Genomic DNA, 25144 nt, shown 5'->3' with positions numbered 1-25144 from the left:
AATTTTATTTGTGTACAGCGTCGCATGACTGTGCAATTGTCAGTTAAAGTAACACAGTGCTGTATCGTAAAAAAATGGCCTGGTCATGAAGGGGGGGTGAAATCTTCCGTGGCTCAAGTGATTAACATGTTAATGTCATTTCAAAAGCTGTTTTTAATATATTTTTACATCTCAGGCTTTCGTTATAATAATCCCTGGTGATCCTGCCATGAAGGTCTTTGTTCAGGCACTTCCTATTGTAGGGCTCTGTCCCTTTCTCCCAATTGTGCTCCTGCCTTGTCACCCATTTAGCGAGATCGGAGACGGTTAGGGAAAAGCCAAATGGATAAGCCGAAAGCCAGCTCACAGCATGGGACCTTAACCAATTCAGCCCCGGAAGATTTGGCTGCTGAATGACGGGGCAATTTTTTTGCCATCCGGCACTGCGTCACTTTAACTGACAATTGCAAGGTCGTGCGACATTGTACCCAAACAAAATTGACGTTCTTTTTTTTCCCCACAAATAGAGCCTTTTTTTGGTAGTATTTGATCACCTCTGCGGTTTTTATTTTTTGCTCTAAAAAAAAAAGAGCGACAATTTTGAAAAAAAGCAATATTTTTGCTATAATAAATATCCCCCAAAAATATATAAAAAAAAACAAATTTTTTCCTCAGTTTAGGCCAATATGTATTCTTCTAGATATTTTTAGTAAAAAAAATTGCAATAAGCGTATATTGATTGGTTTGCACAAAAGTTATAGCGTCTACAAAATAGGGGATACTTTTATGGCATTTGTATTATTAATTTTTTTTATTAGTAATGGCAGCGATCTGCGATTTTTATCATGACTGCGACATTATGGCGGACACATCGGACACTTTTTGGGACCATTGGCATTTATACAGCGATCAGTGCTATAAAAATGCACTGATTACTGTGTAAGTGACACTGGCAGGTAGGGGGTTAACCACTAGGGGGCGATGAAGGGGTTAAGTGTGTCCTAGGGAGTGATTCTAACTGTGGGGGGGAGGAGCTACCTAGGACATGACAACGATCACTGCTCCCAATCACAGGGAGCAGTAGATCTCTGTCATTACACAAGGCAGAACGGAGAAATGTCATGTTTACATAGGCATCTCACCGTTCTACCTCTCCACACCGCAATCGCGGGCCGCCGGAGAATATCGAGTTCCCGGGATCTGCGGGGACGCTCCCGTGGCATGCGGCGGGCGCCTGAAAGGCGACAAATTTAAAGGGACGTACCTGTACGCCCATTTGCCTGCCTGTACCATTCTGCCGACGTACATCTGTGTGTGCCGGTTGGCAAGCGGTTAAAGGTTGTCTCCAAGCATTTCCAAAATTCAACCCCGCTTCCATTCTAGGGCAGGTCCCAACATTCATATTATTCTTTTAACTTTAAAAAAAAAGCTTTAAATTGGTATTAAAGATTAAATTTTTTTTAAAACAACAAGCATGTTATACTTACCTGCTCTGTGTAATGGTTTTGCACAGAGCAGACCCAATCCTCTCCTTTTCAGGTCCCCCACCGGCACTCCTGGCTCCTCCCCCTCAAGCAGTGCCCCCAGAGAAAGCTGCTCACTCTGGGGGCACTGCTGCACGCTTGCTCCTAAGCCATTGCTCTATGCGTTCGGCCCCGTCCTCCCACCCCGCTCTCTCCTCATTGGCTCACTGGCTGTGATTGACAGCAGCGACCCTGCTGGGGCAGCCACCCTTCCTGCTTACCTCTTGTCCCAGCCTTGAGACACCCCCCCCCCCCAAGATCTACATTTCTCTATACATTGTGGGGGCAGGCTCTTGGGAGTAGAGGCAATGGTATTGTTTTACTTGGAAGGAAATTAATGTATGCATCTGGGCAGGGGTGGAGAAGGACATGGATGGATGAAGATCTATTGTTCAGCAAGATAGAACAAGGGGAGGGCTGACTGTGGATTTCAGTGTTGTCTGCCCAAAACAGGAAGTTAGGAGCTCACTGGATTTCTGGCAGATGTACTGGAACCTGGGGACATGTACATGTAATGCAGAGATATTTTTTTTTATTGCTTGACATACACTTTAAACATGACTGGAAAATAAGGATGACTGTTCCTACCATGTTCGTAAATCATGTCATCGCGATCAAAATCTGATGTCTGAGGCATACAAAATCCTAAAACAGAACAGAAAGAAAACAAAAATTAGTATTTTTTACCACTTGCCGACCAGCCACAATACATATACTGCGGCAGGTTGGTTCCATTGCGTGAAACTACGTACCTGTACATAATTTCGTGCAATAGAGTGCTGGGACGCACGCTGATTGGCCAGAGAGGGAGCCAATCAGCAGCGATGTCCACTGGGACCCGTTGATCGTTCCCCAGAGAGGCAGAACGGCATCTGTCTATGTAAACAAAGCAGATCACCGTCCTGACAAGGAAGAACACATTGATCTTGTGTTTCTGCTAAGCAGGAACACAGTTCTCTGTGTTCATCCAATCAGTCCATCCTCCACACAGTTAAAAAGCACCCCCTAGAAGCACACTTAACCTTTTATTCGCCCCTAATGGTTAATCCCTTCCTTGCCAGTGTCATTAGTATAGTAACCGTGCATATTTTTAGCACTGATCATGAAAGTGTCAAAAGTGTCAGGTGTCTAATTTGTCTGCCGCAACGTCGCAGTCCCACTGAAAATCGCTGATCACCACCATTACTAGTAAAAAAAGAAAAAAAAATGCCATAAACATATCCCATATTTTGTAGACGCAATAACTTTTGCGCAAACCAATCAATATATGCTTATTGGGATTTTTTTTATACCAAAAACATGTAGCAGAATACATATTGGCCTGAATTGATGAAGAAATCAGATTTTTTAAATTTTTTTATTGGATAGGTTTCATGACAGAAAGTTAAAAAAAATGGTTATTTTTTTTTAATTGTCGGTCTTTTTTTGTTTAACGCAAAAAATAAAAACCACAGAGGTGATCAATTACCACCAAAATAAAGCTTGACTTGTGGGAAAAAGGGACACAAATTTTATTTGGGTACAGCGTCGCACAACTGCGCAATTGTATCGCAAAAAACGGCCTGGTCATGAGGGGGGGGGGGTTAAACCTTCCATGGCTAAAGTAGTTAACATGTTAATGTAATTTCAAAAGTTGTTTTTAATATTTTTATCATTTATTTTTTCATCTCAGGCTTTCATTATAATAATCCCTGGTTATCCTGCCATGAAGGTCTTTGTTCAGGCACTTCCTATTGTAGGGCTCTGTCCCTTTTTCCCAATTGTGCTTCTGCCTTGTCACCCATTTAGAACGCTCAGGGATCAGAGAGGGTTAGGGAAAAGCCAAATGGATGAGCCGAAAGGTAGCTCACAGCATGGGACCTTAACCACTTCAGCCGGAAGATTTAGCTGCTGAATGACCGGGCCATTGTTTGCGATTCGGCACTGCGTCGCTTTAACTGACAATTGCTCAGTCGTGCGAGGTTGTACCCAAACAAAATGAATGTCCTTTTTTTCCCCACAAATATCTTTTGGTGGTATTTGATCACCTCTGCGGTTTTTATTTTTTGCGCTATAAACAAAAAATGAGCGACAATTTAGAAAAGAAAGCAATATTTTTTACTTTTTGCTATAATATCCCCAAAAATATATATAAAAAAACAATTTTTTTCCTCAGTTTAGGCCGATATGTATTCTTCTACATATTTTTGGTAAAAAAAATTGCAATAAGCATATATTGATTGGTTTGCGCAAAAGTGCGTAAGGGTGTAGAAAACTCAGTTTCCCCCAGTACATGACTGAACTGAACAGCCCTAACATACCTGCGAATGGCGGGAAGCCAGGGACAGAGATCCAACATGGCCACTCCGACAGCACCTGTGGAGGAAGCCTCTCTGTCATTCCCTGGTAATCCTGAGGTTACGGCGGCCATCATGGCCTGCCAGACAGCGCTAACAGGGAAGTTGGAGGCAGTACAAATGGACACTGGCCTAATTAGGCAGGGCCTAGACCAAATCCATGCTCGGATGGTGGCTGCGGAACAAAGGGTCAACCGCGTGGAAGACACGATGGAGGAGAACAGCTTGGCGATCCGTACTTTACAGACGAAGGGAAGGCTCTGGAGTACCGTGCGGAGGACGCCGAAAACAGGAGCAGAAGAAATAACCTCCACATCGTAGGTCTCCCGATCCCTGCTACCTGCAACCCAGCTCTCTCCTTACTTTGTGGTGGAGAGGGCGCACAGGGTGCCTACTCAGCGTGGACTGCCAGGCTCCCCTCCCCGTACCATGATCCTGAGGCTCCTCAACTTCAGAGACCGGGACGAGCTTCTACGCGCTGCATGAGGAGTGAAAGAGTTCTCCTATCAGAACTGTTCCTGGATTACACCGTTGAAACGCAGAAACAATGACGATCTTTTGATGGAGTCAAGGCAGCCATGAGGGCGAAGGCATTAAATATAGCGTCCTCTTCCCAGCAAAACTGCGGGTGGTGGACGGCGAAGCGATTCGGTTCTTCACCAATCCCAGAGATGCCGCATCGTGGCTGGATTCATTACCACCAACACACCGAGAGTGGATGGCCCCTCTATTGGGGATAGCGGTCGCCCCTCTGAAGTTGCTGGGGGGAGGGGGGGTGGCTGCCTATTCCTGCCTGCTGAGTACACGTCCCCTGCATTAGTTATCTCCGAGGAGATTGGGTTTGGGGATCTATGCATGACTCCAGTTTGGGGGGGTCTGTGGGGTGGGGGGGGTGGTCGGACGTTGATGGCCTTTTTTTGTGGTGTTTTGCTTTGTTTTTCACGGTTCCACACGTTTGATGGTGGCGTTCCCTATGCCATAAACTTTCTACCCTCTGGACATGGCTAATTTCACAGTCCTTTCATGGAATGTCCGAGGACTAAACTCGGCAATTAAGCGCTTCCTTGTGTTCACGTATCTCAAAAAATATAATCCCCACATTTTATATCTTGCAGGAGACCCACCTTGTGGGCTCCCGAATCCTTGGTCTCAAAAAGGGCATGGGGTAGCCATTACCATGCTACTTACTCTAGAGGAGTTAGCATTTTGATCAGTAAATCCCTCCCCTTTCAGCTTTTGCATATCAAGACGGAACCGGATGGAAGATATATAGTTCTACATGTTGAAATTGAAACTATGTGTTAGTTGGGTTATATCTACCACCGCCTGCTATCTCTCTCTTATATGAACTTATGCAGCATGTTATATCATATGATACGCAGAACGTTATTTTGATGGGGGACTTTAACCTGGCTCCATGCCCAACTCTGAATAGACTCCGACAACTGAGTAGACGGTCACCCGATCTTTTACAATGGGCCATGACCTTTGAGCTAGTTGATGCCTGGCGCCACTGTCATCCCACTGACAGGGAGTATACTTGTCACGTTTCTCCCGCATAGGCTTGGTGTTTTTAGCCAGGTTGTTGCTGCAGCGGATATCGAAAGTGCAAATACTCCCCAGGGGTATTTCGGATCATTCTCCCCTCATGATGACGGTGCTGCTAGGACCCCCAATTGGCCGGAGGTTGTGAAGGCTGCCTGGTCACTGGCTGGTGGACCCTAAGGTTCAGGAGGATATGCCTGAGGCAATCTGTAATTATTGGCTACAAAATGAAAATACAGCTGTCCCCGGACTAGTTTGGGATGCATTTAAGGGGTGGTTAAGAGGGGAATAAATCTCTCGAATTGCTAACAGCCAAAAACAGTCTGTGCGATCACTGGAGGACCTAGAGAGGGAACTTAAAATACAGGAGGATAATTATGTAGCTGACTCAACCCCGCTCAACTATGGCTCCTGGCAATATGCGCTTCGGACGGTTGAGCTATATAGAATTGAAATGACCAAGAAATTAATGCTTAGCACAAAGGGTATTTGAATATGGAGACAAAAACAGCAAACTATTGGCGTGGTTGTCTCGAGGGCAGATCTCCACTACACACATTGGAAGAATACGGGATGAGAGGGGGCTCCCCTGGTGGGTCCTGAAGAAATTAATCACCACTTTATGCAATACTATAAGACCTTATATTCCACTCGAGTAGATTATGGGATGGTAAAACTCGACACCTACTTGAATGGAGTTGAAGTCTGCCTACCCTGTCTCAAGAAGCTAGTGATCGTTTAGAACAGGAAATATCGTTGGAGGAGGTCCAGATTGCTATGTCTCAGTTGCAGTCTGGAAAACCCTCCGGGGCAGATGGAATCCCAGTCGAATTCTATTCCACATATCAAGAGCTTCTTGCCCCGAGGTTCACTCGGTTGCTGGGGGAACTTTCCCGAGGGGGCTCCCTCCCAGATTCAATGTCTGAGGCAGTGATTGTGCTGGTGCCCAAATCAGGTAAGGACCCCGAGGACTGTGCATCATACTGTCCAATTTCTTTAATTAATGCGGATGCAAAGCTATTGGCGAAAGTCTTAGCCAATCGGTTGACACAGGTCCTGGATGAGCTTATCCATGTAGACCATACTGGGTTCATGCCTGGGTAGGGCACTGAAATAAACTTGAGGCGCCTCTTTCTTAATATGTCTACTACACATGACAACATTGATTCCAGGGTCATTGCTTCACTGGATGCCGAAAAGGCGTTTGACTCTGTGGAGTGGGGTTACCGCTGGGAGGTGCTAGGCAGATATGGGTTCGGAGCTCAATTTTTGAAATGGCTCAAACTACTCTATCAGTCTCCTATGGCCTGTATTCGCACTAACGGAAGGATCACTGAGAGCTTTCGGCTACAGCGGGGCACACGCCAGGGCTGCCCCCTTTTCACCATTCCTTTTTGCTTTAGCATTGAAGCCGTTGGCCATCTTGCTCAGGGCATCCCAACGGGTGGTGGGGTTTGGCCCCTTGAAAGAAAAAGTGTCCCTCTATGCAGATGACACTCTGCTTTATCTGCAAGACATGGACTCCTCCTTGAGATCTGCTCTGGTTCTCTTTGATGAGTTTGGACGCTTCTCGGGGCTTCTAATTGGTCCAAATTGGTCCTTTTTCCTTTGGATAATACATCAAGAGACAGGGCGGCCCCTACCCCTTTGAAATGGGTTGATACCTTTAAATATTTAGGTGTCTACATTCACCGTGATCTTCACAAATTCTATGAGCTTAACGTAAGCCCTGTGCTGGAGCAGCTGAAAGCTAGATGTCTTACATTGAATCTGTTGGGACGCATTAACCTTTATAAAGATGGTTTTTCTCCCTAAGTTTAATTTATCTTTTTAGGAATTCCCCGATCTGGTTACGCAGTTCTTTCTTTTGAGACCTCGACAGATGTATTGGGACTTTTATCTGGGGGGGCTCCATGCTGCGGTTGGCTAGGTCCACCTTGTGTCTTCCGGTGCGGAGGGCTGGCGTTGCCTAATTTCCAGACATATTTTTGGGCAGCTATTTTGGTTTCAGTCCGCTGGTGGTTTGTCCGCTCAAGGTCCAACGCAGCGATGTGCCTGGAGGCGACCCTCCTGGGTTCGCTAAGTGAATTGGGGCACCTGGTATACCGGGGACCTGGGGCCTAGGCCAGCCTGCCACTCCCAACTAGGATGACTCTTATGCCCTGTACACACGGTCGGATTTTCCGACGAAAAATGTGCGATCGGAGCGTGTTGTCGGAAATTCCGACCGTGTGTGGGCTCCATCGGATTTTCCGACACACAAAGTTTGAGAGCAGGCTATAAAATTTTCTGACAACAAAATCCGATTGCGTCAATTCCGACCATGTGTGGCCAATTCCGACGCACAAAGTGCCACGCATGCTCAGAATAAATTCCGAGATGGAACAGCTCGGTCTGGTAAAATTAGCGTTCGGAATGGATATAGCACTTTCGTCAGGCTGCAATGTTTTAAATAGTTTAATGCAGCGCACTCTCTTCTTCTTTATGCTAGAAGAATGAGGTAGTTTTTCTGCTGATATTCACACAGACTTCTCACAAACTTCTTTCTTTATTATTTATCGTGATTTCATCAATATAATATTTGTATTTGTCACATCTGATTCCAATTATTTTTTGTTTTGTTTAGTTAGTATTTTTTTTCAAGCCTGATCTTTTTTTTTTTTTTTTTTTTAAACTCCAGAATATTTTTGGGTGTGTTTTGTGTGTCAAGTTTAATCTCAAGGAGGTTGCTTGATGTTGGTGTCTCTTGTTAATTTCACATTGTATTTTTGAAATGTACCTGCCTCCTCACAAACAAACTGTCCTTTTTGAAGGAAAACACACATAGGCGAGTATAATTGAAACAAAAATTGGTGGCCTGAGGAGTCCATATCTAAGGGAGTACAGTCTGGTCCAGAATTCCAAGAGATCCTGAACAGCTGCAGATGACATGTATGTTCCCAGGCTGTGGTCATACAAGAGCCTGCATCTTTTGTCAGATCAGACTGAACCCAGGGCCATCACACTCTGGTCTTCATTCCACGCTTCAATCCACGCTGTGGCTCTGGTGGTGGAGTTGTGGCAGGAGGAGGAAGAGGAGGATTGTCCAACTCACACAGGTGGGTTTTGTGTGTGATTTCCCCCCTCACCCCCTTAGTTAGTGTTTTGTAAAGAAGGTCCTCACACATGAGGCTTTGACCCTCCTGCATGCCCTGCAGTTTGGTGGCAGCCATGCAGGCAAAGACCTCTTCAGGAGTGGGGGTGGCTCTGAGGGATGCAGAAGCCTGAGTGCTGAATCCTGCACGTTACTCCCCTTCCTGGGTCTTTTGGTTGGAAGGCGGAGGGGAGGAACCTGCGATTCGGTCAGGCTCCTACTGGGCCCAGCTTTCTCCTGGCTTGCCACTTAGCCCCGCCTCCTCCTGGCTGCCACTAACCCCCACCTCCTCCTGGCTGCTACATTCCACAGCCTCCTCCTGTGCGCCACATTCCAGAGCCTCGTTCGGCTGAGGTCTTCCGCTGTATGAAAAAGGGACATCGTTTTAGTTTTTTCTTCATCAATCACACACAATTTTCACCTCATGACTGTTGCAAATTGAAAGTTAACAAATATAACAGACTATCATTCTGAGCTCAGCATTTTTCATTCTTGTCCCAATTATTTTTGCCCACTACTGTCTATTGATATGTCAAACACTTTATTAATTCAGCAATTAGTGATCAATAATAACATCTAGTAAACATCATTTATTTATTGACCAGAAATCTGTAGAACAATGCTATAACTGGCTCCAGCTGGGCTCCTCCACTTCTTCCTGGCTGGAAGTCCCAGGTTGGACAGCGGAAGCCTCAGCTGGGGTGGAAGATAGGGTGGAAGGAAGAGTTGAGAGGGATTCCCTGACTCCAGTCTGGTCTAACAGAAAACAAAGTCTCTCATAGTACCACAGCCTGGGGACATAAACGTCATCTGCTGCAGCTCCGGATCTCTGGGAATCCGTGACCTTCTTGAGCTCCCTAAGATAAGTGCTCCTCAGGCCACCAATTTTGGCTTTTAAATAGGGGATGGTTGCCGTGGGGACCACCGGCTTCACCAACTCCAGCAGTTTCTCCAGCGCTGCCTGCCTCTTTTGTTTATTGTTGTATTGGGGGTGTTTCACCTGCCACAGACAGGGCAGCTCCCTGTACTTGTCTATGAACAGGGGGAGGAAGTTGTGGTCATTGAAGCCATCCATTTTATCTGCAAGGCACAAGACAAACCCTAATGTCAGGCAAAACTCTCCTAATCTTGTTACAATATAGGCCTCAATCTAGAAGCAGTATAGGCCCAAGTTTAGATCTTACCTTCGTTATCACGATTGGCGCCTCCGATACTCCTTCCTCCGCTCACAGATCGTACTACGCACGCGTGTTACGCTTTATATACACTGCGCATGCGTGAAACTCCGCCCGCCCCTGACGTTCTTTCTAGTCTATTCCTCAACCCTTCTCATTCAGGGCAGTGGGGGAAGAGCACATGGCAGAGACACAACAGGTGCCTGCTAATTACAGCAACGAGGAAGAGGAAAGCCCGGAGCCAGAAATGTCCCGATCCCAGAAGAGATGATTTAAGGCCTCAAATATGTCCGTTGGAGATTGTCGACATCCTGAAGAGGGCCGACTATGATGGGAAGTATGGACCTTACCCCAACCCCAATGTCAGAAAGGCCAAGATCATGGCGAAAGTGGTCAAAAGTCTGCAGAAGAATTTTGGGGTACGACGATCCAAGGATCAGCTCAGGAAGCGGTGGTCGGACCTCAATTTAATAGAGCACGATCAGTACAGAAGGATCAGGAGAGTGCTGCAAAAAAGTAAGTAGTTGTGCTGTGTTCCTATTCTTTATTTTGATTACGTTCGTGCTGCTCCATGTGTTTTTCTTTACTGTTGTATGCCCCGTACACACAGTCGGATTTTCGGACGGAAAATGTGTGATAGGACCTTGTTATCGGAAATTCCGACCGTGTGTAGGCTCCATCACACATTTTCCATCGGATTTTCCGACACACAAAGTTTGAGAGCAGGATATAACATTTTCTGACAACAAAATCCGTTGTCGGAAATTCCGATCGTGTGTACACAAATCCGACGCACAAAGTGCCACGCATGCTCAGAATAAATAAAGAGATGAAAGCTATTGGCCACTGCCCCGTTTATAGTCCCGACGTATGTGTTTTACGTCACTGCGTTCAGAACGATCGGATTTTCCGACAACTTTGTGTGACCGTGTGTATGCAAGACAAGTTTGAGCCAGCATCCGTCGGAAAAAATCCTAGGATTTTGTTGCCGGAATGTCCGAACAAAGTCTGACCGCGTGTACGGGGCAGTACAGTTTTTAAAGTGGCAACTTTCATGTTCATGGGCACATTGTTCATTCGTATGAAACATTGTTCGGCATATAAAACACCATTGTTTTGGCCATATGCATTTTAATACATTTTTGCTAGCCTACTTCTCTTAAAATAATTTTGGAGTCTAGATGGGTTTGTAACTAGAATGTAATGAAAACTAGATTCTGTGTAAGGAGAGGACACTCAGCAGCAGTTTACACATCTGGACACTGGAGCACTAGTGTGGGACACCAGAACACTCTTTTTATTAGGGGGCCCCACACAGGTGCTCCAGTGTATACTATAGGGGTGACTCCATCTGTGAAGCTTGTACAAAACAGGTAAGTATTCAAGCTTGACTAAGTAAAAAAATATTTCTTCATCTTGGAACTCTGCCAAAACAGACAATTGTACCCCACTTCCAAGCAATGTTTCATATTCCGATTTCTGTCCTAAAATATCTGTGTGCTAAGTATACCTATTTTTTTTTTACATAGGGGAGAAAAGACTCAGAGGAGACAACAGACCCCCCCACCTCAGGAAGAAGGTGAAATCCCCCAAAGCCAACAGGAGGAGGAGGAAGGAGACGTGGTGGAAATAGTGACCACATCAGGTGAGTGTCTGCGACCACAGGCTCAGGTAAGAGATGGATGCCGGCATATTTATAATACATGGTATGTTTTTGTGTCTATATTTTTAGGTGATCATGATGTTGTGGATCCAGGTCATTTCACCAGTGAAAGTGCACTGATCCTGTTTGGGGAGATCATGGGGTGTAATAGGCACTTGGAAAACATCCAGAAAAACATCAATGATGTTAAAAACAAAATGAAGAACATCAATGATGTTTTAGGGAGAGTTTAAAACACCTCCAAATCCCTTCCTTTTTTGTGGTATTTTGAATGTAAAAATTTTTAAGATTTTTTGCATTTTATAGAAAAGCCAAATTTTGAAGATGCACACAGTGTGTCAACATGTGCTATCTGCCATCACAGGAGATCAATGTAGGCGTTTTGGGGGTGCAACCCCTTCCTCAATAATAAAGTAGCTGAGAGGAATTGGTTGTACCCCCAAAACACGTCCCTTGATCCCCCATGATGGCAGCTAGTGCATGTTGACATTCGGCAATTTGTGTGCATCTTTAACCACTTGACATCCGGAGGACGTCATATGACGTCCTCGACTTTCGGGGCTTATATCTGAATGATGTCTGAGGCTACAGACATCATTCAGATACCGGCATTTTCAGCCGGCGATTCCGTACACCATAAGAACGATCATAGCGGCTGTTCCGCCGCTTGATCGTTCTTACGGGCGGCGGGAGGGGACGTCCCCCCCCTCCCGCCGCCCTCCGGTGCTACTACCGACTCACCTCAGCGATCGGTGAGTCGGATAGCGGATCCGCCGGCGCCGGATGTTCACCATAGAGATTTCCGGCGGACCAGATGGTCGCCGGAGTCTCTATGATCGTTCGGAGGCCGGGCGCGATGTTATGACGTCACGCCCGGCCTCTGCATTCAAAAAAACGGCGCCGCTTCAGCTGTGAAGCGGCGATCGTTTTATTTTTTTTTTTTATTTTAGGCTTCCCAGCCTAGAGGTGAGATGTGGGGTCTTATTGACCCCATATCTCACTGTAAAGAGGACTGATCGTCTCATATTCCTATTACAAGGGATGTTTACATTCCTTGTAATAGGAATAAAAGTGATCAAAAAAAAAAAAAATTTTTTAAAGTGTAAAAATAAAAATTTTTAAGTAAAATTAACAATAAAAAAAAAAAAAAAAATTTTTAAAGCGCCCCTGTCCCCGTGAGCTCGCACGCAGAAGCGAACGCATACGTAAGTCCCGCCCACATATGAAAACGGTGTTCAAACCACACATGTGAGGTATCGCCGTGAACGTTAGAGCGAGAGCAATAATTTTGGCCCTAGACCTCCTCTGTAACTCAAAACATGTAACCAGTAAAAAATGTTAAAGCGTCGCCTATGGGGATTTTTAAGTACCAAAGTTTGGCGCCATTCCACGAGCGTGTGCAATTTTGAAGCGTGACATGTTAGGTATCTATTTACTCGGCGTAACTTCATCTTTCACACAATGCAAAAAAATTTGGCTAACTTTGCTGTTTTGTTTTTTTTTAAAGCATGAAACTGTTTTTTTTTCAAAAAAAACGCGTTTGAAAAATTGCTGCGCAAATACCGTGCAAGATAAAAAGTTGCAATGACCGCCATTGTATTCTCTAGGGTCTCTGCTAAAAAAACATATATAATGTTTGGGGGTTCTATCTAATTTTATAGCAAAGAAATGATGATTTTTGACATGTAGGAGCGAAGTGTCAGAAATGGCCTGGATGTGAAGTGGTTAAAATTTGGCTTTTCCAGGGGTGACTTCACCCCATCTGAACGCAATATCAAACAGAGTTTATAAATACTCATGTCTGATATTGCCTTCAATTTCTACAAAAGTTGAACTTTGTAAGTTCCAGATTTGTGTATTTCTTGTTTGTTTGAAACATGCCTGTTTTACCTTAAATGTACATTTCAATTTTTATTAATGTGACCCAAAAAATTGTTATACAACAAACATGTTGGTTTGTTTTAAAAACCTTTTAGAAATGCACATGTGATTGTGCTGGTATTAAAAAGATTGATACTCAAGAATGTGTGGATTATTGTTTCAATGCTCCTAAAATTTTGTTGTGGTAAAATTGGTGTTTTCTGTGACAATGGGGGTTATTTCCTAATGGCAAATCCACTTTGCATTACAAGTGCAGTTTCAGTGAAGGCTCAAGTGCACTTGTAGTGCAAAGTGTCTTTGCCTTTAGTAAATAACACCCAACAGTGCTTTAGAATGTTACACAATCACGCCATTTTCAGGACTCCCCACATTTCTGTCAGGGTCAGCTAAAAGAAACAGCAGTTAATGTGACCAAAGATTTTAGTAGTTAAAATGTTTTTTTTAATTTTTAAAATGTATCAGACATTGTCTGGCATATTGATGGCCCCCCTACCCGCAAAGTAATCAAGGTATCTAAGACGGACCTCGCGGGCACTCAGGGGGGGCAAGCCAGGACGGCCAGCTTCAAGCACCATCAGGGTTGGTTCATTTACATGAATTCCGGCCTCAGGCCCCACTGAGGCAGCATAGTTGGCAGAAATTTTCCTTAAGTTGTGGAGAACACAGCACGCCAGGATGATATGATTCAGTTTATACTCCGCCATGTATATGGGTGTAAGAAATAGGTGGAACCGGCTGGCCATGATTCCAAACGTGTTCTCCACCACTCTTCTGGCTCTGGCCAGCCGGTAATTAAAAACCCTCTGGTCCGGGGTGAGGGTCCTCATAGGGAATGGCCACATAAGATGGTCCCCCAGCGCAAACGCTTCATCCGCAACAAAGACAAATGGGAGTCCTTCCACATTGTCTTCTGGAGGTGGCAAGTCCAAGCTGCCATCCTGGAGATGCCTGTAGAACTCCATCTGGGCGATGACTCCACAATCCGACATCCGGCCATTCTTTCCCACGTCCACATACAGGAACTCATAAGTAGCCGACACCACTGCCAACATCACAATACTATTGAACCCCTTGTAGTTGTAATAGTATGACCCCGAGTTGGGTGGTGGGACGATGTGGACGTGTTTCCCATTAATTGCCCCTCCACAGTTAGGAAAGTCCCACCGCTGGGCAAAGTGGGAGGCCACAGTCTGCCATTCCTGTGGGTTGAAAGGAAACTGTGGAGTCAAACAAGAAAAATAAACTAATAATTTTGCACATAAACATGGAAAGCAGATTAGACACAAACATTCTTGGCCAACATCAGTATAACATTTATTTTAGGGAGTATTTAAAGACAAAGGTATAAGGTCCACCTCTCAGATTCCTCCTCCCCCCTCTCATGGGCCATTTGTAAAATTTTATGGGGCGGGATATGTTTTGGACAGGTAACCCTCTCCACTTCATTGAGAGATGAATGCCTAAATAATGTGTCTTACTTTGGCCAGCCCCTCCTTAATAGGATACAAAAACTTTAAACAGTACTTTGAAATTATTCAGGCAGGCCCTTGCACTACATGCTTTGGGAAATTCATCCATAAATCTGACCACAATAGAGGTGGGTATAGTGTGTATGGGTTTGGCAAAGTCAGCAGATAGAGGATTGGTATCAGCTGAGTTAGCAGTTGGGGGAGGGAGGGTTCCAAATGATTTTGGGACACCAAAAAATAACCTCTGGCAGTCTGCATGAATTTAAAGCACAAATCACATTTTTACACATTTTAGGGGGTATTTAGAGTAAAGCACTACTATGGAGTTGACAAAATACATTGTTAAGTGACTACACGAGGTGAATATAGGGCCAGGAGAGCATGCTGGGGAGGTAAGTGAAGGCAAATATGTATAAAGGACAAAAAAAAATACATACATACATAAAAATCCAGCATGCATGAGGACAAATGGGACATTCACAGCATATTACAATCATGGTAGTTAGGGAATGAGGAAAGAAATACAATATATTATCAAACATTAAATACAATAAAATGTGATGTTAAAGGATAAAAATCTTACCTTAATAATATACTCCTTCTGCAGGACCTGGATGATGGCAGAACAGGTCTCTGGGATAATGATCCCCAGAGCCTGGGGGGAGATGCCTGTCGAGAACTTGAGGTCCTGCAGGCTTCTCCCCATTGCCAAGTACCGCAGGGTGGCGACTAGCCTCTGCTCTGGAGTGATGGCTTGCCTCATGCAGACATCCTGCCTGCTGATATAAGGGGTCAGCAAAGCCAACAAACGGTGAAATACGGGGTCCATCATCCGGAGAAAGTTCCTGAAATCGTCAGGATTATTCTCACGGAGCAAAGGCATGTGACAGAACTGGTCACGCTGGAGCAACCAATTCTTGGTCCATGAACTCCTCCCCACCCTGTTCATGGACTGGGCTTGTGTCAAGGTAAGGACCCCAACACCAAGTCCCCGCACAGCACGAACTCTACGAGCAGTATGTATACACAACATGGCTAGAAAACGGTCGGCTGCTCAGAACGAAGTAACAGAAGGCACTGAAGAACAGCAAGGCCTGTGAAGAGTGACCTGAAGAAAATCAGTAACGAATGAACAAGAACACAACGACAAGTCAATTGTACTCACTGCACGCACTGAAGACCAGAAACAAACCCACAAGCACAAACTGAACAGCAGAAAACTATCTGAAAACCACGAGTCTGAAAAAGCGCGGATCGTCTCTCACCAAACTTTTACTAACACGAGATTAGCAAAAGGAGTCCAAAGGGTGCCGCGCTTGGTTCTGAACTGCCCTTTTAAAGTCTCGTCGTACGTGGTGTACGTGACCGTGTTCTTGGCAATCGGAAATTCTGACGACTTTGTGCGACCGTGTGTATGCAAAACAAGTTTGAGCCAACATCCGTCGGAAAAAATCCATGGATTTTGTTGTCGGAATGTCCGATCAATGTCCGATCGTGTGTACAGGGCATTAGAGTCTGGAGGGTAGCTAGGAGGTGATTCTACAGACAGAACTCCTGGTCGCCCTTTCATCCTTTATGGGGGAACCCTAATCTCCCACACTTTCGGACTGTTCCAGATCCGCAGGTGTGGGTGAAACATGGCATCAGGATCCTTAGGGACATTATGCCATCGGGGACATTGCTGGATTATAGGGCCCTCTCAGACAGATTTCAGCTTTCCAGATGGATGTATTTCAGATACTGGCAGTTACAGTACCTGACCACGAGAATGTCCCATCGCGCTGGTTCTCGGTGACAGGGTACTGTGCATGTCACGCTGGCTCACTCATCAGGAAAGGAAAAATGTGTTTTTTCCTTTCCCAATGTGCGCCAAGCATTGCTGACAGGTTTTTGGTATGAATCATGAGGGGGAACGCCACGCCAAGTTTTAAATGAAAAACCGGCATGGGTTCCCCTCCAGGAGCATACCAGGCCCTTAGGATATGGATTTTAAGGGAAACCTCCTACGCCAAAAAAACTGCGTGGGGGTCCCCCCAAATTCCATACCAGACCCTTATCCGAGCACGCAGCCCGGCCGGTGAGGAAAGGGGGTGGGGACAAGCAACCGTACCAGGCCGCATGCCCTCAACATGGGGGGGTGCTTTGGGGAAGGGGGGCGCCCTGCGGCCCCATCACCACAAAGCACCTTGTCCCCATGTTGATGAGGACAAGGGCCTCTTCCCGTCAACCCTGGCTGTTGGTTGTCGGGGTCTGCAGGCGGGGGACTTATCGGAATCCGGGAGCCCCCTTTAATAAGGGGGCCCCCAGATCCCCGCCTCCCACCCTATGTGAATGAGTATGGGGTACATCGTATCCCTACCCATTCACCTGGGGGAAAAAAAGTGTCAATAAAAAAACACACTACACAGGTTTTTAAAGTAATTTATTGGGCAGCTCTGGGGGTCTTCTTCTGTCTTCGGGGGTCTTCTTCCAACTTCTCCACCCTCTCCGACCTCTTCTCCTGGTGTCCGGTTCTTCTCCCGCTCTTCAGCCTCTTCTCCCGCTCTCCGGTTCTTCTGCCGGGCTCCTCCGCTATCTTCTGCTCTTTTGCTAGCAGTGGCCCGGTCTTCTCCATCGTCTTGTTCCCTCTTCTCTTCTTTCGATGTTGACACAACGCTCTCTCCCGATGTAATGCCATGTGCGAGGTGCGCGACGACTTGTATAGGCATGGGGCGTGGTTACTGGGTGATTTTAAGGGGAACCCCCACCCTAAAGCACCTTGTCCCCATGTTGATGAGAACAAGGGCCTCTTCCCGACAACCCTGGCCATTGGTTGTCGGGGTCTGCGGGCGGGGGGCTTATCGGAATCCGGGAGCACCCTTTAATAAGGGGGCCCCCAGATCCCGGCCCCCCACTCTATGTGAACGAGTATGGGGTACATCGTACCCCTACCCATTCACCTGGGGGAAAAAAAATGTGTCAATAAAAAACACACTACACTGGTTTTTAAAGTAACTTATTAGGCAGCTCCGGGGGTCTTCTTCTGACTTCGGGGGTCTTCTTCCGACTTCTCCGCTCTCTCTGACCTCTTCTCCTGGTGTCCAGTTCTTCTCCCGCTCTCCGTCCTCTTCTCCCGCTCTCCGGCCTCTTCTCCTGGTGTCCAGTTCTTTTCCAGCTCTCTGGTTCTTCTGCCGGGCTCCTCCGCTATTTTCTGCTCTTTTGCCGCTCTTTTGCTAGCGGTGGCCCGGTCTTCTCCATCGTCTTGTTCCGTTTTCTCTTTTTTCGATGTTTACACGACGCTCTCTCCCGCTGTAATGCCGTGTGCGAGGTGTGCAACGACTTATATAGGCATGGGGCGTGGTTACCGGGTGATGTCATCCAGTGACCACGCCCCTTATGGTGTCACAGTCCCGGTCACCCGGTAACAAAGCCCCATGCCTATATAAGTCGTCATGCACCTCGCACCCGGCATTACATCGGGAGAGAGCGTTGTGTCAACATCGGAAGAAGAGAAGAGGGAACAAGATGACGGAGAAGACCGGGCTACCGCTTGCAAAAGAGCAGAAGATAGCGGAGGAGCGCGGGAGAAGAGGCCGGAGAGTGGGAGAAGAACCTGACACCGGGAGAAGAGGTTGGAGAGAGCGGAGAAGTTGGAAGTAGATCCCCAAAGTCAGAAGAAGAACTGCCTAATAAATTACTTTAAAAACCTGTGTAGAGTGTTTTTTTTTATTGCCACTTTTTCCCCCCAGGTGAATGGGTAGGGGTACGATGTACCCCATACTCATTCACATAGAGTGGGGGGCCGGGATCTGGGGGTCCCCTTATTAAAGGAGGCTCCCGGATTCCGATAAGCCCCCCGCCCGCAGACCCCGACAACCAATGGCCAAGGTTGTCGGAAAGAGGCCCTTGTCTTTATCAACATGGGGACAAGGTGCTTTGGGGTGGGGGGTTCCCCTTAAAATCCATACCAGACCTAAGGGCCTGGTATGCTCCTGGAGGGGAACCGATGACGGTTTTTAATTTAAAATTCGGCGTGGCGTTCCCACTTATGATTCATACCAAACACCTGTCAGCAATGCTTGGTGCTCATTGGGAAAGTAAAAAACAAATTTTTCCTTTCCCGATGAGCGAACAGCGGTGAGATTGACACAATATCGCGGTCACCTACTGTACGCCATGCAGCTAGGGCTCAGTTCCCTGGACATATCGCTGTAATCATGGACCCCATAGAGGAACTCTTGGCCCAGGAATCTATGTCCAAGCCCCTCTCTACTCTCTCTATATATCGTTGCTTAGCCTGGAGTCTCCCAAGTTGGAGAGGCTCTGGGAGGCATGGAAAAATGACATTCCCAACTTGGAAAGAGACGATTGGAATGACTGCTTTGAGGATAGTTTGGGGTTGGTTATATCCTCCAGAGAAAGATTGATACAAACCAAGTTTTTACACAGGGTATATTATACTGCACAAAGATTGCACAGACTGTTTCCCCAGAGAGATTCCCTGTGTGGTAGATGCTGGATTGAAATTGGCACATATTTCCACGTTTTGGAGCTGCCACAAGGTGGCGCAGTTCTGGGCGGCTGTCTTAGAAGCTATTAATGAGTTAATGAGCACCTTCAATTGTCCTTGGCGGTGTCCCTTGAACTAGCCCTACTGGGGATTCAGGAGGATGACCAGACACCTCGCTACACTAAGCTTTTGGTTTCTTACCTGCTGTATTATTCAAAGAGAGTTATGCTACTCAAGTGGAATTCCCCCTTATCTCCACCAATGACACTTTGGGAATTTTCCATAAATGAGGCCCTGCCATTGTATAGAATGACTGACATATCTTAATAGGAAATGTCCCAAAAAGTTAGATGGTATATAGCTACCGTGGACGGCTTGAGAAGTCTGTGTGCCTCTGCCTGTGATGGGTGGTTGTCCCCCCCCCCCCCCCCCCCTCCCCTCCCCCCCCTCCGCTCCCTTTTTCCATGTCCGTACACTCTTTCTATGCTACTAGATACATTGACTATACCTAAATGAGTTCTTGAGATTACTGCTGGAATGCTACCATATCTCTATATAGTTAAAATTAACTGTTATCTATATGGTTTCTAGACTACTCCTTAATTGTTTAATTGTAAGGAAATGTATATCTACCACTGCAGATTTGTACCATATATCAATGACCTGAGTGTTGTATCATACTTGACTTTTTTACAATAAACTTAAATGTTAAAGTGGAGTTCCACCCAAAAGTGGAACTTCCACTCATCAGGTTCCTCCCCCCCCTCCGGTGACACAGTTGGCACCTTTCAGGGGGGAGTGGGGTACAGATACCTGTATATTACAGGTATCTGTACCCACTTCCGGAATAGATAGCCGCAGAATCTGCGGCTATTTACGCCACTTCCTGCTCCCTCCCCGCTGCCTGCTGGGAAACACACGGGTCCCAGAGACAGCAGGGACCATCCGTATTGCGCTGCGCGACTCGCGCATGCGCAGTAGGGAACCGGGAGGTGAAGCCGCACGGCTTCACTTCCTGATTTCCTTACCGAAGATGGAGGCGCCAGCACCCGAGGACGGAGAGATGGTTCGGCCTCGGGTGCCGACATTGCGGGCGCCCTGGACAGGTAAGTGTCCATGTTTTAAAAGTCAGCAGCTGCTGTATTTGTAGCTGCTGACTTTTAAAAAAAAAAAAAATGTCGGCGGCGCTCTGCTTTAACCGTGAAAAAAAAAATGCACTGATTACTGTGTAAATGACACTGGCAGGGAAGGGGTTAACCACTAGGGGGTGCTGAAGGGTTTAAGTGTGTCCTAGGGAGTGATTCTAACCATGGGGGGGGAGCTACCACTGATATGACAGTGATCACCACTCTCGATCACAGGGAGCAGTAAATCTCTGTCATTACACAAGGCAGAACGGGGAAATGCCTTGTTTACATAGGCATCTCCCCATTCTACCTCTGCACACCACAATCGCGGGCCGCCAGAGAACATCGAGTTCTCGGGACCCGCGGGGACGCTTCTGCGGCATGCAGCGCACGCTTGAAAGGTGGCCTGTGCCCTTCTGCCGGCGTACATCTGTGTGCGGCGGTCGGCAAGCAGTTAAAGGTTATCTCCAAGCATTTCCAAAATTCAACCCCACTTCCATTCTAGGGCAGGTCCCAACATTCATATTTTTCTTTTAACTTTGTGAAAAAACAGCTTTAAAGTGGTATTAAAGATTCTATTTTTTTTAAATACAACAAACACGTTATACTTACCTGCTCTGTGTAATGGTTTTGCACAGAGCAGACCTGATCCTCTTCTTTTCAGGTCCCCCACCTGTGCTCCTGGCTCCTCCCCCTCAAGCAGTGCCCCCAGAGAAAGCTGCTTGCTCTGGGGGCACCGCTATATGCTTGCTCCCGAGCCGTCGCTCTATGCGTTAATAAAACACATAGAGCCTCAGCTCGGCCCCGTCCTCCCACACCGCTCTCTCCTCATTGGCTCACTGGCTGTGATTGACAGCAGCAGGAGCCCATTGGCTCAGCCAATGAGGAGGGAGAGACCTGGGACAGCCGAGGCTCTCGTGAATATTGCTGGATCAGAGGGAGCTTAGATAAGGATGGGGGGCGCTGCACACAGACTTTTTTTTACCTTCATGCATAGAATGCCTAAAGGTAAAAAAAGTTCAGCCTTTAGAATAACTATAATTATTCTCTGTGACACTGACACCAGACTTGTTCATTTCTTGCAAAGGCAGCTCAGTTCCTATTGTTGCAGACACACCAGTACCGGGACAGGGTCGTCCAGAGCAAGGATCTGAAACTTCGCCCCCCCTCCCCCACTGTTACTACATACCGTGGAATAGGTCAACCACCCTGTGTTTATTCTTTGTCCCCTTACTTCACTACACCTGGGGCAGCCACCCCTCCTGCCCACCCCTTGTCCCAGCCCTGAGACAACCCCCCAGATCTACATTTCCCTATACATTGTGGGGGCAGGCTCTTGGGAGTAGAGGCAATGGTATTGTTTTACTTGGAAGGAAATTAATGTATGCATCTGGGCATGGATGGGTGAAGATCTGTTGTTCAGCAAGACAGAACAAGGGGAGGCCTGACTGTGAATTTCAGTGTTGTCCGCCCAAAACAGGAAGTTAAACTCATTGGATTTCTGGCAGATCAACTGGTATTTTTCTGTACTGGAAGCATTTATAGGGACAAAACCTGGGGACATGTACATGTAATGCAGAGATATTTTTTATTGCTTGACATACACTTTAAACATGACTGGAAAATAAGGATGACTGTTCCTACCATCCCAAGCCATGTCAGCGGAACCCATCAAAACTGATGTCTGAGGCATACATGATCCTAAAACAGAACAGAAAGAAAACTAAAATGAGTATTTTTATTTTGCCTTTTTACTTTCAATCTCTGACAGATTTCCCTACTTTTTTCCTATATATTGTACCCGATAAATTTCCCAATGTCACATGTCCTGGAGACGAGACAGCTATTGATCTTTTGAGAGGCCCCCCAAATCATTCATTCATGACCATTAGCTGCCAATTCTAAAATCTGCCATAACGGTTTGGAATGGGGTTAAATGCCTAGTCTAATCAACAGGACACCTTGACCCAACCCTGCCTCCCCCATTGAGGTAAGACCTATTATTTTCCCCTTTTCCACACATTTTGTTTAACCCCTACCTTACTACAGCCTAGCTAGTCAAACCCCAGTCATGTAGGCCTTCCGCTTGTGCTGCGCCTGCAGCGGCTCTTGGCCTGTGACTTTTTATAAATAAGAATCAGCCATCTGTCTTTTGCTCATGAAGGGATTCTCAAAATTCTGCCAATAAAAGGTTTTTTAGGTTGGAAATATCACAGGGCACCCCGTGCAATGATGCCAACTTCAAGAACATGTGACTAGTCCCCCTGCAGTGTACAATCTCTTACCTGGTTGTACACTTCTCTTAGGTGACCCTTCATCTGTATATTAAAGAAAGGCTTTATCAAGAAGGAAATTCAATTAAAGTATAAGTAAATCCAAAATCTATTTTTCAGTAGGTTTGGCATCATCCTCACTGTATATTTTTCTATCAAAGCAATTCCTTTTTTGTGAATCTGTTACACTATTTACAGCACTTCCTGTTGCAGGTTGACAACATTTAGCACTTAGCCACTGCCTTGTAATAAGGAGCAGCACTGTCAGTCTGTTGTGCACGTTCCTTCAGTTGGCCATTGAGCTGCCTATCTGATAGACCCGATAAGCAGCCCAAAGCCAACTGTCACAATAACAAAGCCGGAGATAACATTTGAAATATTTAATGACACAGATGTTCTGGTGGGGCACAGCCCTTGGGCATTATATGTCTAACCACTTCCAGTCCGAGCTAATTCTGACACTTCTCTCCTACATGTAAAAATCCTCATTTTTTTTCCTAGAAAATTACTCAGAACCCCCAAACATATATATATTTTAGCAGAGACTCCAGGGAATAAAATGGCGGTCATTGCAGCTTTTTATGTCACACGGTATTTGCGCTGCGATTTTTCAAATGCATTTTTTTGGGGAAAAAAACTGTTTCATGAATTAATAAAAAAAAACTGTGAAGTTAGCCCAATTGTTTTGTATAATGTGAAAGATGATGTAACGCTGAGTATAGATAACATGTCACGCTTTAAAATTGTGCTGTGTGGAATGGCACCAAACTTTGGTAGTTAAAAATCTCCATAGGCAGCTCTTTAATTTTTTTTACCTGTTTAGAGTTACAGAGGAGGTCTTGGGCTAGAATTATTGCTCTCACTCTAACGCACACGAAAATACCTCACATGTGCGATTTGAACATCGTTTACATATATGGGCACGACTTACGTATGCTGTCGCTTCTGTGCGTGAGCATGGGGGGTTGGGGGTGGTTTACATTTTTTTTATTTATTTTTTATTCTTTATTTTACTTTTATTTTTTTGTTTTTACACTTTCTCTTTAAAAAAAAAAACCTTTATCACTTTTATTCCTTGTACAAGGAATTCAAACATCCTTTGTAATAGGAATAGTGCATGACAGGTCCTCTTTATGGAGAGATGTGGGGTCTATGTGAGCACGGAGAAGCACCAGAGGCGGCGGTAGGGGACGTCCCCTCCCACCGCCTGTAAGAACGATCAAGTGGCTGAAATGCCACTGTGATTGTTCTTACGAGGAAGAGAATCACCAGCCAAAAAAAGATATCTGGATAATGTCTATAGCTGTACCTATCATTCATCCCCACTCAAAGTCCAAGATGTCCTATGATGTACCTTGGGTGGGAAGTGGTTAATAATGGGATTTTTGACTTACCGTAAAATCCATTTCTCTGAGTTCATTGACAGACACAGCGCTCCATCATTCAGAACCATAGGGTTATACCACCCCCTACAGTAGGACACTAGGCATAAAAAAAGACTTGGCTACGCCTATGGGCAGTCCTAGGTGGTATACACCCCTCTCTCTGCTATAGGCCTTCAGTTTAGTAACAAGCGGTGTCAGAAGTATTAAAACTCCTTAGAGGGGTGGGTGCTGTGTCTGTCAATGAACTCAGAGATGGATTTTATGGTCAATAATCTCATTTTCTCTTTCGTTCATTGACAGACACAGTGCTCCATTATTCAGAACCATAGGGATGTCCCAAAGCAGTGCCAAACATGAGGGGTGGGACAATGAAAAATCCCAAGGCTAACACTAGAGCCAACCAGGTAACAGGAGCTCAACACAGAACAAGCTGGAGCCCAACCTGAACAATACCCCTTCAAGAGGGAATAGACCCTCTAAACAATAGCCTGTAAAACCTTGTGGCCAAATGAGGCATCCACAGATGCTAACACATCCACTTCGTAGAACTTTGCGAAAGTGAACACCGACAACCAGCGGCCAGTTTGCAAACTTGCGCAACAGACGCCTGATGACAGAAGGCCCAAAAAGCACTAATCGCCGAGAAGAATATGCCGTAACAGTGAAAAGAGGAACCTGATCCCCGAGAGAATAGGCCAGAGTCATCATCTGTCTGATCAATCCAGAAATGATCGCAGAAGAAGCAGACAGCTTCTTTCTTGGCCCGTCCGTGATCACTGTGAGTCTGACCTCCAAAAAGACTCAGTGGCTGCCAAATACACCTGAATCCCCCCAACCACATCCAGGGCAGATAACGCAAATTCCTTAGGATGTGTTGACCATGGACACAAGGAAGGCAACACAATGTCCTTATTCAAATGGAATTCCGAGGAAGGAACAATGGAGAGGGGTGAAGAACCACCTTAACCTAGTGTAACTCTGGGTAAGGTGTACAACAAGATACCGCCATTTCCGACACCCTGCAAGCAGAGGTGATAGCCTCCAAGAGGCCACCTTCTGAGAGAGTAAGCAGTGGAATCTCCAGAATATTTAGAGAGAGAGGCTTCTGGAGAACGGAAATCACCAAGTTCCCACATTGGTAGAAGAGACCGCACCCGTGGAAACAG

At 46.0% G+C, this 25144-nt stretch overlaps 1 protein-coding gene across 9 annotated transcripts in view; it reads right to left on the bottom strand.

Moving 5' to 3' along the window:
* The window catches only part of LOC141121275 (von Willebrand factor A domain-containing protein 5A-like), a 169088-nt gene that overhangs the window by 20596 nt on the left and 123348 nt on the right, over positions 1–25144 (bottom strand). For 6 of the 9 annotated variants that reach the window (XM_073611073.1, XM_073611072.1, XM_073611076.1 and 3 more), the window contains 2 exons: positions 21965–22021; positions 2091–2147 (listed from right to left, as the gene is read on the bottom strand). In XM_073611073.1, the coding sequence (XP_073467174.1) occupies positions 2091–2147; positions 21965–22021 (114 nt within the window). The remainder of the gene's footprint in view (positions 1–2090; positions 2148–21964; positions 22022–25144) is intronic. The other 3 variants (XM_073611083.1, XM_073611099.1, XM_073611100.1) reach the window with 1 other exon arrangement.

This window comes from Aquarana catesbeiana, linkage group LG01 (assembly GCF_042186555.1).
Source record: "Aquarana catesbeiana isolate 2022-GZ linkage group LG01, ASM4218655v1, whole genome shotgun sequence".
Classification (NCBI taxonomy): domain Eukaryota; kingdom Metazoa; phylum Chordata; class Amphibia; order Anura; family Ranidae; genus Aquarana; species Aquarana catesbeiana.
This window is presented reverse-complemented; position numbering and strand designations above follow the sequence as displayed.